Source organism: Podarcis tiliguerta, assembly GCF_965153285.1.
Source record: "Podarcis tiliguerta genome assembly, chromosome: 3".
Lineage (NCBI taxonomy): Eukaryota > Metazoa > Chordata > Lepidosauria > Squamata > Lacertidae > Podarcis > Podarcis tiliguerta.
In genome coordinates, this window is record NC_139536.1 from 30091844 (window position 1) to 30111223 (window position 19380).

Here is a 19380-nt window from a genome sequence, read left to right on the forward strand (position 1 = left end):
AATATGCTAGATCGTTTTGAAGACAGCTGAACATCTCACAGAGGGAAGATTCTAGTGCTATTTCACAAGAACATCAGCAGAAAGATGTGATAACAAGGCAAGAGCTGATTCTGTGGCAAATCAGTTCTCTTTGTGGTGCCCCCCCCCCAAAAAAACAACAACTTTATTTAAAACATTTTCAAAAAGAAAATATAAACATGCACAAACTAATCTAAGCTGGATCAATGCTTCACCTAAACCCACACTACAACCCTGGAATTCGTAGTAGAAATGAACTTAAATAAATGCAAAATTCTCATGCATACTCTGAGGAACTGCAGAAATACAGTGGTGCCCCGCAAGACGAATGCCTTGCAAGACGGAAAACCCGCTAGACGAAAGGGTTTTCCGTTTTGGAGGTGCTTCGCAGGACGAATTTGCTATGGGCTTGCTTCGCAAGACGAAAATGTCTTGCGATTCCTTTTTTCCCCGCTCCCTACCCCCTTTTTCTAAGGCACTAAAATGCTAATAGCCTTTTAGCAGCTAATCCGCTAATCCCTTAAGCCTTTAATAGCCGCTAATAGCCACTAAACCGCTAATAGTGCTAATCCGCTAATCCGCTAATGGGCTTGCTTCGCAAGACGAAGAAACCGCTAGACGAAGAGACTCACGGAACGGATTCTTTTCGTCTTGCGAGGCACCACTGTATGCATTATTATTATTTTGTATTTCTGGCTTTATTACGCAAAATAATATAGCTATCATTCTGAAAGTTGTATAGCAATCAGTTGCAACAATAACAAGCAATTTAAGAAAAGCATCATGGCAGCTACGGTTAGGAATTATTCAGACTGGTTTTGAATATAATTCTGGATATACGTATTTGAGTGTGTATTTGAGTCTCCCCCCACAATTATGAAGCAGTGACTGCAACTTACTCTTTGACACAACTCTGTTCAGAACAGTCTGAAGTTCATCAGCAGTCATTTCACTGTTCTGCAGAAAAGGAGTCAAATCCAAGATTTAACAACCGTGCCAACCAAACCCTTACCTTCTGGCTAAACCTAGCCTCTATCCTAGATCTAATGTCAAACAAAAACCAAGAGAGACTTCTCTGCCCCAGCTCTTCAAATTCAATTTAAATTTATTTTTAGTGGATGATAGCTGTTGGGTGTTTTAGTTAATGATAAAAGGCCAGGGACAAAGGCTTCCACAAGAAGTAAACAGAGCTCTAAGAAAACAAAGGGATGCTCACACTGTTGATAAGAAATGTAACTACACAATGAAGCTGGTGCATAGTATATAGTAGAGATGGTGAACTTGTGGCACTCCAAATGTAGCTGGACTATAAATCCCATCATCTTTGGCCAGTGACCATGCTGTCTGGGGCTGATGGGGGTCAGAATCTAGCAACATCTGGAGGACCACAAGTTCTGCATCCCTTGTATATAGGGCTGGTAACCCTATTCTCTTCAAATGTCAGAATAGCTCCATAAGCACACTCCCATTCCAGGGAAGGGCTCTTTCTCCCATAGAAGTAAATGGGAGAAGGCCCTGGCTTACTGTAGATTGGTATCCACAGTGATGTCCTATATGCACGTTACAGCTACTGGATTTGGAGGGCAGTGTTTAGAATCATGTCTATCAACTGTCCTACTTTAAGTGGGACATCCTGGAATAATAATAATAATAATAATAATAATAATAATAATAATAATAATAATAATAATACTTATACCCTGGGCATCCCCAGCCACTCGGGGTGGCTTTCAACAGGATATTAAAAACACAATAAAACATTAAACATTAAAAACTTCCATAATCAGGGCTGCCTTCAGATGTCTTCTAAAAGTCAAATAGTTGTTTATTTCCTTGACATCTGTTGGGAGGACATTCCACAGGGCAGGTGCCACTACCAAAAAGGCCCTCTGCCTTTTGCCTGGATTCCAAGATGTCCTGTTTCAGCTCCTGAAAGAGCGCAGCCCCAAAAGATGCCTTTTTGGGGGAACCGTGCTATCGCGGAAGTCACCTGGGTGCCACAAGAGCACGGCTCTGAAAGACATGTGGGGTTTTTGGGGAGGGTCACATTCTTCCGTGAATCACATGAGTCGTGCAGGAGCGCGGCCCCAAAAGACCCGCATCCCGATTTTCCTCTGTGGCACATTGATATGTAGAATAGGTTAAAAAGAAGGCAATTGGGGTCTATAAGGTGCTGTTTCCTCATTGTCCTGTTCTTGAGCAGGAGCATATTAAGTTGCCAGGGGACAGATAAGATCAGACTCCAAGTAGCCAATTTGGTCCAATGATATCTAAAGTTCAAATAAGGCCTTTTGTGCTTCTCAGCCCACAACACCTCTCTCAGGTCCTTCCTCTTTCCTGGGGAGGGGTATGCTTAAAGGACCAGTTTCCTCTCTGTCAGTTCCCCCATCAAGTGATGGTGAACATGGTGCAGGAATAAAAAGACTGAGAACGAGAAAAGCGGCTCTCCAGGAGTCTGCTGCCAACTGTGTTAGTAAAAAGAAGCAGCCAATGCACTGGGAAATCTTTGAAGCATTTGCCTATTTCTGAATATTTATCATAGCACAGAAACCCTCTTACCTCCCCAGAAAGTTTTTGAAACAGGCTCTTGAACTCGCTGTCTATGTCCTTGCCTGCAACATGAGGCTAAAAGAAATAATGAATAATGTTACATTTTACACCGAGGTCTGAGGCTTCCTCCAAAGGGCTCCTGAGTCAAAATAAGCTCTGAAAGGAACAGAAACCTGAGAAGCTGGCTCTGTAAGCGCAGAAACTTAAAAGGTTGCTTTTGCTAAGCGGAAGTCTGTCATCTCTGCTACGTTTGTCAAACATTGTGATTGATCTTAGGCTTTATGGTGCAGAATTTTGCTTCTCCAGAAACGAGCTGTGCAAAGAAGTCAGTGAATTAAGCCTTGTGGATGCAAAGAAAGAACTATTTTCTTTAGCGTACAACACTTTCTGGGCTACAACAAAGAGGTCCTCAGCTTTTGCAGTAATAAGGCTCTGTATCCCAAAGCAGAATCTGTGGATTTGACCCCCACTTGATTTGCTTACCTCATATGGATTTGCAGCCACAGTATCACCCATTTCCCTGTGAGGAAAAAATAATAAGAAGGATATAATTAAATATCCTGTTCTTCTTATCATAGAAACACTCAGAAATAGCTTACATCAAAAATTTCAGTGTGCTGAATCTTGGTTTAGTCATGCTTAGAATGGGCCCATTAAAATAAATTGCAACCCAATACAATTAAGTAAAATCAAACTACTAAGATAAAAGCTTAAAAATGCCGCAACTTAAAATGATAACAATCTTACAATAGTTTTGTTTGTTTTAAGAACAGTTTAAAACAGTAACACAATCAAACATTAAATCCCTGTTGAAACAGAAATGTTTTTGGTGTCTCTCTAAAAAGACAGTAAAGAGATAGTCCGATGCATCTCCAGTGGAAGGTTACTCCAGAGGGGCAGTACCACCACTGAGAAGGCCCTGACACTCATGCTTATTTGCCTGATGATCCAAGATGAAGGTATAGAGGGTGGCGGGCCTGAGGCAGACCTTAAAGCATGAGATTGTCTGTATGGGAGCAGATGAGGGCTAGCCCACATAGCACCCTCCAGACATTGCTGGACTACAACTCCCATCATCCATTATCATCAGACACAGACTCATGGAATTCTAATAATATCTGAAGGGGACCGCACTGGCTATCCCAGCCTTAAGGTAACCATGCAAGATCCTTTATCTACTAGGGACAAAATGGTTCATTCACCTTAATACTCCAGAACCAAATTGTGTACACTTGCTTTTGCTGTTTCCATCTGACATGGACTTAACTTCTACCCTGGTCCATAAAAGGAACATTTTCAAACTAATTGAATATTTGATTGTCGTCCGAAGAAAAACATGATAAATAGGTTCTGGTGAAGGAAAGGGGATTTCAAAAGGAATGGGGAAATCAGTGAGTGGAGGTGTTCTCACCATCACCACTTTTCTTGTAACCTGTTTGTTGTTATGATTGCAAGTTGTTTTAAACTGTTTTTAATGTGGTGTTTAATGCTGTAATCCACCCTGGACCTTATGGTCAAGGGCAGCAAACAAACAAACAAGCAAAATGTCTATGCATATAAATTAAAGTTTTCTTCACCAAACTCCAAGATCCACCCCAACTATCTTTTCATTCGTCTTTTATTATATCACTTCAGTCACTATGCCAGCAGAGGCATAATGGAACATGGTTGAATAGTCATTACTCCCTAATGAGAACTTAGAGAGCAAAAAAAAAAAGGGGGGGGGGTCATGAGCTATAAGCCTGATTAGACACCTGATCAAGCCACAGCTTTGATGCACTGAGTGCAAAGGGACAATGCCTTTTGGCACATTGGGGTAAAAGATACATACTGAGCTTTAGCCTCTTTCTCTGTGAAGACTCTAAGGCAGAAGTCTCCATCTTTGAAAGGCTCAAATGTAGAAGGTACAATGAGGTATTCTCCCTGAGCTAGGTGGAAGCGGTTTGAGACTTCACGCAAGTTGACGTATGTGTCGGTGCGAGCGACAGGTTGGTTCGTCAAGAAGAAATCTCTGCTCAGATGAACATCAGTTTGATTTCCCAGCTAGTGAGAACAGTGAGAATGAAAAATCAGGATAAAACAGCTAGCAAGACATAGGACACAAGAAACAATTCCATCCAAGTGGGAGCATAAACCAGGTAACCTTTCCCCAGTCAACATACTGGGTCTCCTCTCAACCTTGTCCTGCACATATTCCTTGCTGACCACCAAGGTTCACCTGCTAGGATGTTGTGATGGCCGCCAACAGCAAAACAGGATTATTCATTTGTTATTTGTTTATGTTATTATTAAATTTTATATACCGCCCTTCATCCAAAAATTACAGGGTGGTTTGCAACATAATACTAAATGAGAACACAAAATGCATAAAACAAACACTAAAACAAACCAATAAATTAGACAAATTAGTGGAGGAGAAGTCTATCAATGGCCACTAACTGGGATGACTATATATTGCCTCAAGTTCTAGAGGTATTTAGAGCTCACAAGGGAACACAAGGAAGATGCCGCTGCTGTGTTCATGTCCTGCTTAAGGGCTTCCCATAGGCATCTGGCTGGCCATTGTGAGAACAGGATACTGAACTAGATGTCTCTTATGTGATCCAGCAGGGCATTTACAGCATGTAAAGGCAAAGGTAAAGGGACCCCTGACCATTAGGTCCAGTCGTGGCCGACTCTGGGGTTGCGGCGCTCATCTCACTTTATTGGCCAAGGGAGCCGGCATACAGCTTCCGGGTCATGTGGCCAGCATGACTAAGCCACTTCTGGCGAACCAGAGCAGCACACGGAAATGCCGCTTACCTTCCCGCTGGAGCGGTACCTATTTATCTACTTGCACTTTGATGTGCTTTCGAACTGCTAGGTTGGCAGGAGCAGGGACCAAACAACGGGAGCTCACCCCGTCGCAGGGATTCGAACCACCGACCTTCCAATCGGCAAGTCCTAGGCTCTGTGGTTTAACCCACAGCGCCACCCTTTACAGCATGTGGCTTCCCCCAAATAATCCTGGGAACTGTTGTTTGTTGACGGTGCTGGGAATTGTAGCTCTATGAGGGTTAAACTACACCCAGGATTCTTTGAAGGAAGCTATGTGCTTTAAATACAATTTTCATTTATGGTGTACACACAGCCTAAGTTAAGTGTTTCAAATAACTGGGTCTGCTGTTTTGAGACAGCCATAACTAGCATGTGGCACACAGTTGCTCTCTAAATGAGATTTAATCTCTGCTTCACCAGTCTCTTGCCATCCCCCTGCCATCTCCATAATCTTCTTCCTACAACGTTTTCCCTACAAACTGATGAGTTGGCATATTAAGTTTATCAAAAACATGAGGTGCTTTCCACAGAGTGTAGACGTACCTTCAGCCTGTATAAATCTCAAGAAAGCAGCTTTTCCACAGCTCATTTTCTTCTGCACCTTCCACCAAATGCTAATCTACTATCTGAGCTTGCAACATACAAGCATCTTTATATTATAACTGATAATACAAATCTGTTCCAAAGCTCTGCATGAGTTATAAGAGGAAATTGGGTGCCTTAAATTGAACAAAAGCACAAAAGCAAAACAATAAATGTTTAAACAGTGCCTTTGCAGCGTGAGCTTGCATTTCAAAATGTGACTCATTAAGGCAAGGTGGAGTTTGTTTGAAACAGGGTGTACTCCATTGTCTACTGATAGCATATATCTCTTAACTAGAAATGTCAAACAGCAAACATACATTAGCAACTGGAATCAGGTGCAACTTCCCATGCTGGTCTGATGCAGAATTATAGCCTAGAATATCTTTACAATATGCATTGCTGTGATTCTTAGGCATTGTTGTGGAAAGCAACAGCTTAATTTGTTTACAGCATCTGGGTTCCAACAGGAGGCTGTCACCTTTCCCTTAACTTGCTCACTTAGCTCTAAGCTTCTCTTCCTGCGATGTGGTTTGCGCAATACAGTAGCAAACGGGAAGTGTGGGGAAGCACTACTACTTCTAAACACACACACACACAGTAATACACAGTAATAGCAGTAGCAGCAGCAGCAGCAGCAGCAGTGTGGCATGCATGGTTTTATACAACCACCACTCCGAAAGAAGTTCCTTGCTGGACCAGACCAAATGTCTACCTAGCCTACCATCCTGTTTCTGACAATGGCCAACCAGGTGCCTTCAAGAAGCCCACAAGCACAGAAAATAAAAGCAATAGCCCTGGGGGGGGGGGTTGCCTCCAGCAACTGGTATCTGGAGGTATACTGACTTAGGGAAAATGGCAGGGGGGGGTTTCTATTCAGCCACCATGGCTAATAGCCACTGATAGGCCTCCTCCTATTTTCTTTTCTTTGTCTAAACCAGGCATAGGCAAACTCAGCCCTGCAGATGTTTTGGGACTACAACTCCCATCATCCCTAGCTAACAGGACCAGTGGTCAGAAATGATGGGATCTGTAGTCCCAAAACATCTGAAGGGCCGAGTTTGCCTATGCCTGGTCTAAACTCATAGCCATCACTTGCAGCAGTTAAGCATCATAAGTGTGTTGTGGGAAGTACTTCTTTTATCCATCCTGGATCTAGGACAAGTCAATTTAATTGGGTGACCTTGACTTCTAATATTCTGATAAAATGTGGAAATTCTCTCCCAATCCCTATTTCTGTACCACACGATTTATTTGTTTTTAAACTTTAGTGTTCTTTTCTCCCCCTGCCCCACACCCAGCAAACTTAAATAAATAAATCCTTTATGAGCAATTATTTGGGTTACATATAACCCTCCCCCGTGGTCAGTCCACATATGCAAATCTGACATTCAGGAAAGCCTCCTTTCAAAGAAGCAATGTAATGGGAGATGAAAAGCACATTAAACACCTCTGAACTGCCATCTTAGGACCACTTTCCCCGCAAATAAGCCCTTAAGTTAAAAGTTTTCTTTCCTTCCTTCCAAAAATAGTCAGCGTACACCCTTAGAAACCAAATGTCCCTCATATGTCAGCAGGGCAATTGTCAGTTTGGGGCACATCAGCCTTCAAGAAGCAGTAGATGATCTTTTTATTTTGGAGGATGCATATTTCCAACACAGTTTATGTACCTCTTTTGGCACCTGCAAGAGACATATAAAGGGGAAGAGACATAAAGGCCTGGTGAAAGATGGTGGCTCTGTATTTTTCACAAGCAGCTGGATGAAAAGTCAACCAAAAGAATATTTAATGGATTTGAACAGCTGGTCTGTTATGCCTGGTGACCACCCTTTCCAAAGATGAACCTTTCTCAGCAATATCTCTGCTCCAACTTAAACATTCCGTCATTTTTGCCTGGTTTGGTAATCTGAGGCCAATGCCAATTTCAGAGCATCTTAAGAGAATTTTTGTTATACAATCTGGTTGTGCAGTGCACTAGTCTCCCCCACCAGGGATGGATTCATGTACATCAGCCTGCTTTGGCTTTGCATTCACAAGATTTGAGCCTTTTCAAGGTATTTCACAGCTGAGCTTTCAGGACGGAACTCTGAAGAATCTTGCTGAATGCAGAAAGCTGCTTGATGGCAAGGCATCTATCCAGGTAGCTGAATGCTATTTATTCAGACCAGGAGCAGTATTTCCAACCAGCTACTGTGGGTTGAATCTGGAACCTTGTTTGAGCACAGCATGTGTTCCACTGCCATTTTGTGGCACCACAGAATCAATGCACAGAGAGAAGCAATGCTGTTATTGATCAGCACTCAGGCAGGTGTGCAGAACTGATGGCAGACCAGCTGTTGATGGACTCCATCTCCCATTCCCCTAGTCACAGGCCATGCTGTCTGAGGTTGATGGAAAGTGGAGCGGGGCAGAAAGTATCAAGGAGCAATGAGTAATATACCTGATAAAGGGAGTAGCCAATACTGAGCAGCCCTTCCCCCATCCTCTTCTGCCTCCTACGGTTCTTCTGCATCAAGCCCACCAGGATGCTGCAACAGGGTTCACTCCCACTTCCTGTGTGGTCGTCATCTGGCTCATCCAGCCTAATTTTAAACTGGGGGTTGGTCCAGTATGTTGCTGTAAAGGCAAAGGTAGAAATATATGTAAGAATCACCAGAGAAACGAGAGAGGGGTTTCTTTGCTGCTAATGCAACCAGGTTGAGCTGCAGGGAATTGTCCTTAAGAATGAACTGTACTTTGGCTTCCAGCCTGGCTTTCCCATTATATTTATATATTCTATGCTTCCTTCGCCACCCCTGCCCAAGTATGCTATATATTTATTGCAGTTATAATGAATCAAGCTACTAAGAGACATTCCCTCAGGGGAGCGGTGACCAGCTCAAAGAGACTGCAGTCATTAACACAAACCCGTTATTTATCCTCAGGAGACTGTTACTGGGCCATTTCATATAAGATACAACTCTCAGGTTTGGCTTGAAAATGAATATTTTAAAATTAAAAAGCCCAGTTATGAGTTATTCAGTTGCAAGTATATTCAGGCCATTACATTGATGCTTCTGCATGGTCCCATACTACTTTTAAGTACACAGTGACTTAAAAGGTACTAAGCTTAATTCTAATGAGTTATGGCCCTTCCCCGTATCTTAGACCAAAATGTATCCTATCAATAAAATTATCCCCAAATTGCATCCTGGGTCTCTTTCACTCCCACTTTTTAAGGTGGCCACCTTTCTTTCTCACTTTCTTCTCTTAAACCTCAGCGTCTCTAGAAATAACTGAGACTGAGAAATGGCTGGGTTTGATTGGTGACCCAAAAACTCGGAATGACACATACCCTGTGATATAATGAGAACAGACTGCATTCAGACATAACAGCAAACCATAACCTTGTTGTGATAAGAAAACACACCGTGGTGGGGCTTGGGATTGTGCAGCCTTCCCTTCTTCACATATGAGGGGAAGAAAGGTGAAACCTTCACTCACAGTTTAAAACAAACCTGTTTCCTGTCTTGTCCACATGGAGAAGATTGTGGTTTGTGCAAACCATTGTTAGGTAACGAAACAGGGTATCAAACCAGGGTATCCCAGTTTCTTAACTATGGTCTGCACAAATCATTTCCTGCATTTAGACAAAACAGAAAAAGATGTTTTGTTTCCAAAAATGAAAGGAGAAAAAGCAGCTTCAAAATAATGTGAAGTGGGGGAGTGGTGATCCTAAGGCCCACTATGGCTTGTTTGTGTTATGGTTGGTGTCTGAGTATGTCTGAAGCCATTAATTTCCCAGTTAAGAGAGATTTTATAACATGCTGATATTTTTCTCTTCTCTTCAGCTCTTTCCCAAACCATTTCAAAGCGGCATTCCACTGACACCAGCCCACAGTGAAATGTGGCATCGCTTCTATTCAAACAACTGTTCGTGATCTGTAATGTTTGAGTTTGAATGCTTTCATTATTATACCCAGATTACAGCACTGAACCTACCAAGGAATGGCTCTTACAAGTAAAATCACGTGTTTTTTTTAATTCTGCAGAAAAATGTTTTCCCACTTGAAGACATTTTTTAAAATGCTTAATTAACGCACGCCATACTGCTATTCGTTTTAATTACATATTCAGGCTGGAGCCCCAAACAGCAATGGGTTTAGGAATTAATTTAGCATTCGACACATAAAAACAAAACAGTTATTTCTAGACTATTAATATATGCAATTTTATGGTAAATATTGCAGTTTGGTCCTTTTCATCACAGTTGTGCCATACTGAAAAATGAATGAGATGTATAACTAGAACTTAAAACACATACAACAGTAATGTATGAAAACAAAAATGAAAAGCAATAAAAATACTAACATGAACACTGCAAAGTAGAGTTTAACACTTGAATTTTGATGTTCCTGCCGTGCTGTTTTCCCAGCAGCAGCAATATTTGTTCTCAGCAGGACTAGGATGGAGTGCAGCAGAGCAGCAGTGAGCAGTGAGCAATGGGGAGCAGCAAGTCAGCAGTGGCAGGTATAGGTGTGCCTGCCGCCACCTGGGTGCAACCCCCACCCTTGCAGATGCTCTGCCATGCTCCATCCCAATCTTTGCAAACGGCAGCACTGCCACAGGATGTAGAACGGCACAGCAGCAATGTCCCACCTCTTGTACTTTGACCAGATGGAAATGTGCGCATCATGCATCACAGCTCAGTTTGAATCTAACCTATATCCGCCACAATGCAAGAAACCCAGACAGCATTTTGCTGAGGGAAACTGAACGAAAACAGTGTATAATTTGAGAAGACGAGATCAGAGAGCTTTTGTCTTTCTCCCATCAGGCCTTGTACATAGCAGGGAGACATACAACTAAACATACAGAGGAAAGCTCCCTCAGAACTACACAGCAGGTGCTACCTCACTAGAGATCATGCCAATCTGCCTGGTTGCTACGCAACACCTCCTCCACCACCATCACCTCGGTTAGCTGACTCACTGACAACAGAAATAACTCTTAAATTCCAAACTGAAGGATCCCTGCTGTTGCACTTCCAACAGGCACTTGGGAAAGAGCCTGGTCTACAATTGCCCCCATTGGCTCAAATAGTGAGACCACTGAAATATTTTACAGGCAGTCCTCCAGTACAAAAGCTTCCCCTGTCAACAACAGCTATGGCTAGTGATTGGCTTCTCCACGGTGACATTACCTGGGTAATTTTGGCACCCACCGGCTGTGGAGCCCCGTCTCCAGTTTCCGTTGAACAAAGTCATACCCCATTTGTGGACATGGTTGCTTGTCAGGGTGTCAGGAGTCAGGTTGCAGATCTCAAGCCTTGTGAAGTTCCTTTGAAAATCTGAGAAGGACATCCTGCCGTAGGAGCAGAGCATACGAGAGTGCTTAGTGAGTCTGGAAGAAAGCCATTATCCACTTGCCATTGATTTATCTTCTACCGAGACAGCAAGCAGCAATAGCACAAGGGAATTATTTGGCGTTACAAAGCTCTGAAACTTCTAGGAATCCCCATCAATAATGGAAGGCCTACAAATTCTCAGTGATTAGTCTTCTTGTGTCCAGTCAATCATGCTATCCTTAGCTCATACCAAATTAGAGTCTAGGACTTGCCATTCCCACATTACATTTCAAGGGCCAGGTCTAAGTTGCTAGGGATCACAGGGCAATAAATGATAAAAGTCCCTCTCTTACCAACAGTTGTGATGATAGAGAAGAGCCAACTGCACTGCCAAATGACTGTAAAGAACAACAGCCTAATAGCCTGGTCTACTCCACACATATATTTCTGCTGCCAGTGAAGGAAGATGTTGCATAGCAGTCTCTGAACACATGCAGCGAGTTTTTATCTTACCACTAAGCTGCAGTTGTCTGACTCAGCTTATTATGCTCCTATGAGGTTTTTTGCCAGGAGTGTGTTGTGGGTATTCATCCCATTTTCCCCCCGATGCAAGTCCAACAAAAATCTTCACCACCACAACTGCTATTAGCCAATTGTCGCCACAAGGCATCATTGATGTATTACGGTATTTTAATATTTTGTTGGAAGCCGCCCAGAGTGGCTGAGGAAGCCCAGCCAGATGGGCAGGGTATAAATAATAAATTATTATTATTATAAATTATTATTGCAAGGGGGAGATTTTCATCAGGACTATGCGAGGAGGGAAAACATGAAAACCTCTCTCCTTATGTGCCACAGTCCTGACAAAAATCTGGCCTTCCTTCATCTGCTGTTAGCAATTAGAAGGCAAATGACACAGCACAAGTGATGCATTTAACATCACATCTAGTGTCACCCTCGCACTGCAGCATGTTTATCTACATTCTGCTATTGATTGAAAGGTTCTTACCAAAATTCACCATCATCTGCCTGCTTATCCAGAGCTGCTTTCTGCTTGGGGTCAATATAATTCCATTCTGGAGCACTGCGGGAATAGGAGAGCATTACAAACCAAACATCTTGCCAGTACAAATTAAGCATGAAATAGTTGCATATGTGTATGAACGCAGTCCTATCTCTGAGCCCTGAGGGACCGAGGCTGGGAGGGCTGCCATGGCTGCAAGAAGGCCAGACAGGGCCCGTTGTAGCCATGGGAAGACTGGATGGGGCCCATCACAGCTGCGGGAGGGGGGGAAGGGTGCCAGTACTGCGTACCAGTGAGTACTGCCAGAAAATGGGGAGCGTAATGCTGGTGGTCAGCAAAAGAGGTTTAAACACTCTCTCAAGGCAAATCTAAATAAAATGTAGTATAAATACCAACAACTGGGAAACACTGGCCTGAGAGCGCTCCAACTGGAGAACAGCCTTTACCAAAGGTGTCATGGGCTTTGAAGACACTCGAACTCAGGACAAAAGGGAGAAACACGCTAAGAGGAAGGCATGCTTGGCAAATCCACATCGTGATCAACTCCTGCGCAGAAACCTATGTCCCCACTGTGGAAGCACGTATGGATGCAGAATCGGCCTTCACAGTCACTTACTGACTCACTGTTAAAACTGTGTTTATGGAAGACCATCTTACTCGGCTACAAGTGATCGCCAAAGAAGAAAGAAGACTGCCAGGAAAAAAACACTGGCTACAACTCCCATCGGTCCTCGCCATCGACCTTGCTGGCTGGAGCTGATGGGAGTTAGAATCTCACAACATCTAGAGAACCACAGGTTCCACACTGCTGGATTAAAAGTCACATAAAGTGATAGAAAAGAAGTGTTAAACGTTTTATAATTTCTGGCTTAAATCATTTTTATTGTACGATTTATTTTTAAAACTGAGCCCTTTTTGATGTGAGTTTAATACCTGAAATCTAATCCTTGTTTATGTGCCTGCTGTTTGGCTGTTTTTTATATGATTATTTATCTACTGATATGGCATTATTCATGAGATACAGTAGTAAATTAAATCTGGAGTTGGGGATAAAGCAGAAACAATTCCTTATTTACTCTAGGGATACAAGGAACGCTCTGCTGAAAAGAAAAGAAATATTATTGGAATCTCCACTGCTCTAGGGAGATCCTGATCACATGCCTCTCAAATGAAAACGTTTTAAATTTCTGTAAATAATAAAAATAAACTTCCAGAGATGGTTTAACGTACAGTTAATTCTGTTTCAGAGTAGGAACTGTTTCTTTGCCAGGTGTGCTGACCTCTGGAACGTTCTCTCTGGGGAAATAAGTCTTCTCCTGCTCACTGCTGGCCTTTAGATGCCAGTTAAAGACCTATTGATCTGCCCAGGCCTTTGGGAGTTAAGTCCCCAGGGACCCAACAGATGGAAATGTTAAGACTGTATCTCTGGAAGTTTGTGTTTAGATTTTTAATGGTGGTATGAAATATTTTGTAACGATGGATGACGGGAGCAAGAGCAGTATACAAATCAATCAATCAGTCATTCAAATAAATAAGCATATGGTGTTAAGAGTGCAATCCTATAGTACTGTATATGCCTACCAGGAAGAAAGCCCTATTGAATTCAATGGGGCTAACTTCTGAGTATACATATATAGAATTGCACATGTACAGAACTGCATTTAATGTGCAGATTTTTTAGAATACAAAATAGGGTGACATCTCAACACAAGTGGCTCCAAGGGAACAATTTTCATTGGGATCACTGCAAGGGTTAAACTCTTCCAATCATCCTGATAATTATCACCCCCCACCCTTTACCTGGTGCTTACATTTATTTCAGTCATAGCTGTCAACTTTTCCCTTTTTTAAAGGGAAATTCCCTTTTTCCGAATAGGATTCCTCGCAAGAAAAGGTAAAAGTTGACAGCTATGATTTCAGTATGCGCGTAAAATGCAAAGGTGTAGCTAGCCGTTGTGTCTAGCTCGGCCCCATGTTCAGCCGGGCTTAAGAATCCTCTTAGAAATACTCTTTTTCCTATATGTTTCTGCTCTACTATCCAGGCATGAAAAGCCATGGGTGTGAGTTAATAGATAGCCCTCCTAACTTATTAATATTACTTTCTTCCTTTCGGCTGTCATTTGATATATTAACTTTGCCAGATGTAATTTTAGAGGAACTTCATATGTTATACAGCAGAGCCAGTGACAATGTAAAAGAGATTGATAGCTCCTTTTTTCCCCATCTCATTTCCAGGGCAACGTTCAAAAAATCAACACGAACATCTTCCCAGTCAGATGCCCACATTACAAATGCTTATAGAATGTGTGAATCTTACAGGTGGAGGACAGAATTCAGCTAGTGTGTGGTAATTGTGCTAAGGAGACTTGGGTTCAAATCCCTGCCTTGGAGCCCTCAGAGTGACTGGATCAACCACCATATCTCATTCTAATTTACCTCATGGAGCTGCTATGGAACTAACGTGGGATAATCTCCTGAACTCCTAGGAGAAGGGTGGGGTACATATTCAAAAAATAAATAAATCAAGGATAGGGAACTTGTGGCCCTCCAGACCCAAACTCCTATCATCTATAAGAACTAGCCATGAGGTCTGAGACTGATGGGGGTTTGAATCCAACAAGATCTGGACAGCCACAGATTCCCCATCACTGATGTAGATGAATAAATGGCATTTCAGGAGTTAATATACAAGCATTGGGGTTGGGGTGGGGGTGTGACAATCTGAAGATGACCCGGGTCTAAGGGTGTAAGAAAGCGTTGCTTTCCATTTCATACTGTGTTTGTCTCAACCGGCGCTGTTTCCATTCTGCCGCAGTTCATCTTCTGCCCCAAAATACATTATTCATCTCACTGTCTGCTGTGTTACATTGTATTTACATTATTCTACCCCATTCAGTGCAAAGGATGCATAATGCAAATGGGGGAAACAGAATCAACTGCATATCATTTGCATACTGATAGCAACAGTGTATACTGATATATACTGATAATAATATACTTATCACTCCAGGCCCCAGTCCACTCCACTTCGCCCCATGGATTTCTCAACCTGACTAATTTCTCCGGACGGCTACGGTAGTTAACCTGTGGGAAGCACCACAAACAGAACATCAGGACTTTATAATCCCCCTCAGTGTTGCCATCCTGTTAGATGACAGTCCTGTTTAGAAAACATCCTGTGAGAGCCAGTGTGGTGTAATGGTTAGAGTGTGGAACCTTGGAGACAAAGGTTAAAATCCCCCCTCAGGCCCTGAAGCTCACAGTCATCACCTCTTAGCCCCACCTACCTCACAGGGATGTTGTGAGGATAAAATCGGGAGGGGGAGGAGATCCATGTGACCAGCTTAAGCGACTTGGAGGAAAAGGCGGTATATAAATATAATAAATAAATACTGAATAAATCCATTAAGAACAAAAGCAATGGATGCAAAAGCCACGGCCTATGGCAAGTTTCTTAGTGCTACCACAAAACTCAAGAACTCATGAACTGGATTTTATGGGACTCGCTGTACAATCCCTGAAACAGCAAGGTTTCCCCAGACACAAATTTTCTGAAAAACCTCCAGGGACTTCCACACAGTCCCCAGAAACCTGTTCCATTAACCGGCTGTTTTTAAATGTTGCCAGCTCATCCATTGGGTAGATGGAAGTTTTGTCCAAAACATCAGCCCATTTTAGGGCTGATTTTTCACCTTCATTGCATTTCTACAGATAAGTTATGGGTTTTATTGTTATGTTCTGTTTTGGAAACCGCTTTGCAAACTTCAGTCTTAAAGTGTGCTGTAAGTTTTTTAGAGGGAGGGTTAAAAGGAGTGCACTTTCACAAACTACTTGTGCCATTTAGTATTGTTAGGAGTTTGTGAGTGCCAGACCACTATAACCTCCAGATCAACCAAAGGTTAGAATTAATCAGTTATTGGTATGTTAAGATTTGGGTGCCAGATTAAGCCCAATCTGTGTGTGGCTTCAGCTGTGTGCTAGACAATGCTAATCCCCTGGAATCAACAAGTGTTGAAAGCTAATTAAGCAAAGCTAAATTCCTCATGAGGTTATAGCCTGGGGGATGGAGCAATTAAGACTCCTCTCAGAGTTAGTTAGAAGATAAACCCAGAGCTTAGAGAGGTTAGAGTGAGGAGTTATATGAGCCAGAAGCTGGAGAAAAGCTGCAGCCAGGCAGAGAGCCATAGCTGGTGTCTGTTTGGATCTATGGAAGGAGAAAGACCTCTTGGAGTGAACTCCTCCATCCTAGACTCAGGTTGTATATATGTGTAAATAAACCATATATCATAAAGATACCTCAGTCTCCACTGTGCCTCATTTTCCAAAAGGAAACAAATACCCTGGAACCTTGCACTGCTCAGACACTTGGGGTGCTGTGCAACAGTATTAATTTCATGACAGTTCAGTTTGTTAAAGCCCACACACAGACACACACACACACACACACACACACACACTATATTTTTACCTCTTCCGCTCCAGTAACAGAATAAGCATGACCTTTGACCAGCTTCAGACTTGTGATTGCTTCTGTTTCAGCTGCACTGGTTATCTAGGGCATATAAAATTATTTTAAAAACAGAACACGGTGGTTTAAAATCCTAGAAGTGATTCGCTGGGGTCGGGCAGAGCTACTTTGCTAACTTCCCAGGAGGTGGGTCTCTGCTGCTTACTAGGAGGGGCAAGGAGCTGTGGAGGTTGCACAGTGCAAACACACGTGCCCCACTAGTGCATTTGGCTTTCCCAGTAAGCAACACCAGCCCACCAGCCAGGAAGCTAGCACACTGACTCCACCTGGTGAGCTCCTTCTGAATCATAGAGTTGTAAGGGAGCTTGTAGGCTATCTAGTCCCACTTCCTGCTCAGTGCAGGAAATCAAATGTACATGCTGGAACATCTACAACAGATGTCCGTCTGGCCTTTGCTTGAATGCCTCCAGCGAGGGAAAACCCACTGCCCCTTTAGATCATTGGTTCCATTATCAAACTTCTATTTCCATCGATAGATTTCTTCTCATATTCAGCCAGGCTCTACCATCCTATAACTTAAACTCTTTAGATCTAGTCCTGACTGCTGCCCCCTCACCAACCCAGGAACAGAGAGAACAAGTCTTTGTCCTCTTCTATGTGAGCCCATCAGTCATCTCCATGCTAAACATTCTCTCCTCATGGGACTTGTTTTCCAGACCCCTGACTAAAGACCAAGTGTGGATGCAACTTTTGTCAAAACACCAAGTGCATTTTTCTAGCTGTAGGACTCGATGCTGCTTCCCTAAAGTGGGACAATTGGTGTTCCAAGTTCCTAACACAAATATCTGCTGCTAGCGTTCTGTCACTTCACCACAACATAGGTTGGAGCACAGGAAAACGATGGTGATGATGCCAGTAACTCACATCAATGGAGCAACCCAGCAGTGAACCGGCTTGCAGGGCCTTCTGGATGATTTGATACAGGTCGGATGGAGCTTTTCTCAGATCATATGATTCAGAGATGCCACCAGTGAAATCTTCAAAACCTTCTACAGTAGATCCTCCAGCGAGAGCCTCATATGAGCCATTCAGCCTGCAGTATGGATGGTGAAGAAATTTGTCTATCCACACTTCTCTGCTTTTGAAACTTTGCACTTCTCTAAATTTTGAAATTTAATCTCTAATTTAAGCTCTCTAATCAAAATATGTGTACAAGAATGTGCACATTAGTGGGGGGAAATGTGCAAAAAAAATGTGTACATGAAAGGAGATAACACGCAAAAATGAATTCTATTAGATGAACATTCATTGCAAAAACCCATATCCTAGGCAAATTTTGTGTATATTAGGAGAAATGTGTTTGGAAATATTAATGCAAACTGGGTCAAAAACAACAACAACGAACTTGCAATGTATGTGGAAATGGAGCAAACTGCATTTAGGACTGGAAAAATGAGAACCTAAAACAAGCCAAAACTAACAGCCTTGCCAATTACTAACCTACAGTGCAGAAAAAAGCATGAGGGCAATCTCCACACATGCACATGTCATACAGATTAAATAAGACAATTTCTCTGCCTCCCACCACATTCCCTAAATCTGCCGCAGGGGGTGAAGAGACCCCTCAGGGCAGATTTAGAGGGGACACAGGGATTGCAGAGGGATGGGGAATAGAAATAGCTTCCCTACCTATACAATGTCATGGAATTCTACTCAATATTGATCCAGAGCAGGTTCCAATGTATAGTTAGCAGAGTGAAAACTTAAACATTTTGCAGGACTCCCCAAAAATAGACCAAAGGCAGTTGTATTTCATCCAGCAGAGCTACTGAAGGCAAATGAGCATAATGGTCACAAATCCAATACGTTCATGATTGGCACTGTCCATAAGAAATCCAGTTCCAGCAGTCTTAACTTAAACTTACAATAACTTATAATAAGACTAAACCTTAACGCTATGTGCAGAACACCACACCAGAAGGAAGAGAGATAGAAAGAGAAAGTAAAACCCGGGCTCCTCTGGCCTCTTATTATAGTCAGCATGACCTTGACAGAAGAGACAACAGAACCAGTTTAAGCCAGCTGTACTCAGCTTCTCTGAAGGTATAACCCAAACATCATGAACCTTTCTGCTAGTTCCTTTCACACAGAGAAGCTTCTGGAAACTTCTTGAATTAATTAGAATAGGAAAGATCTCTACACATCAAATCAATACTTTCTGCATTAAGAAATGAAAACTGACATTCAAGGGATGAAAACCTTACCATCAGCTGAGCAACACTGTTGACTACAGCCCTATATTTCACCCAGTGAAAAATTCACTGGTAGCATTTGGCACTGTGCAGAAAGTAGACTGTGACTGATAGGCCTCATGACAGCTGCCTCCATTGAGCAAAATCTAAGAATCATTTGCTTACTTGGCATAGGCCTTCTCCAACAGGGCACTCCAGAACTCACTGCCTTCTTCAGAGTGCAGGAAAAGGAGCTGCCCGTTTTTGGTGGGGAGCCGATCATCCACAACAACGTCCACCCACTCTCCGTACTGCCAGAACTGACAAAAAAAAGGGGGAGGGAAAGCTCACATATTGAATATCA

General features: G+C 42.6%; 1 protein-coding gene across 2 annotated transcripts in view; it reads right to left on the reverse strand.

The window, feature by feature from the left end:
- Window positions 1-19380, reverse strand: part of CAPN8 (calpain 8) — a 41974-nt gene that overhangs the window by 15084 nt on the left and 7510 nt on the right. Inside the window, exons 4-15 of one of the 2 annotated variants that reach the window (XM_083434475.1) lie at window positions 19203-19336; window positions 17710-17878; window positions 16786-16869; window positions 15316-15401; window positions 12303-12377; window positions 11150-11310; window positions 8408-8583; window positions 7638-7649; window positions 4400-4611; window positions 3052-3088; window positions 2578-2643; window positions 918-975 (exon numbers count right to left, since the gene is read on the reverse strand). In XM_083434475.1, the coding sequence (XP_083290601.1) occupies window positions 918-975; window positions 2578-2643; window positions 3052-3088; window positions 4400-4611; window positions 7638-7649; window positions 8408-8583; window positions 11150-11310; window positions 12303-12377; window positions 15316-15401; window positions 16786-16869; window positions 17710-17878; window positions 19203-19336 (1270 nt within the window). The remainder of the gene's footprint in view (window positions 1-917; window positions 976-2577; window positions 2644-3051; window positions 3089-4399; window positions 4612-7637; window positions 7650-8407; window positions 8584-11149; window positions 11311-12302; window positions 12378-15315; window positions 15402-16785; window positions 16870-17709; window positions 17879-19202; window positions 19337-19380) is intronic. The other variant, XM_083434476.1, reaches the window with a different exon arrangement.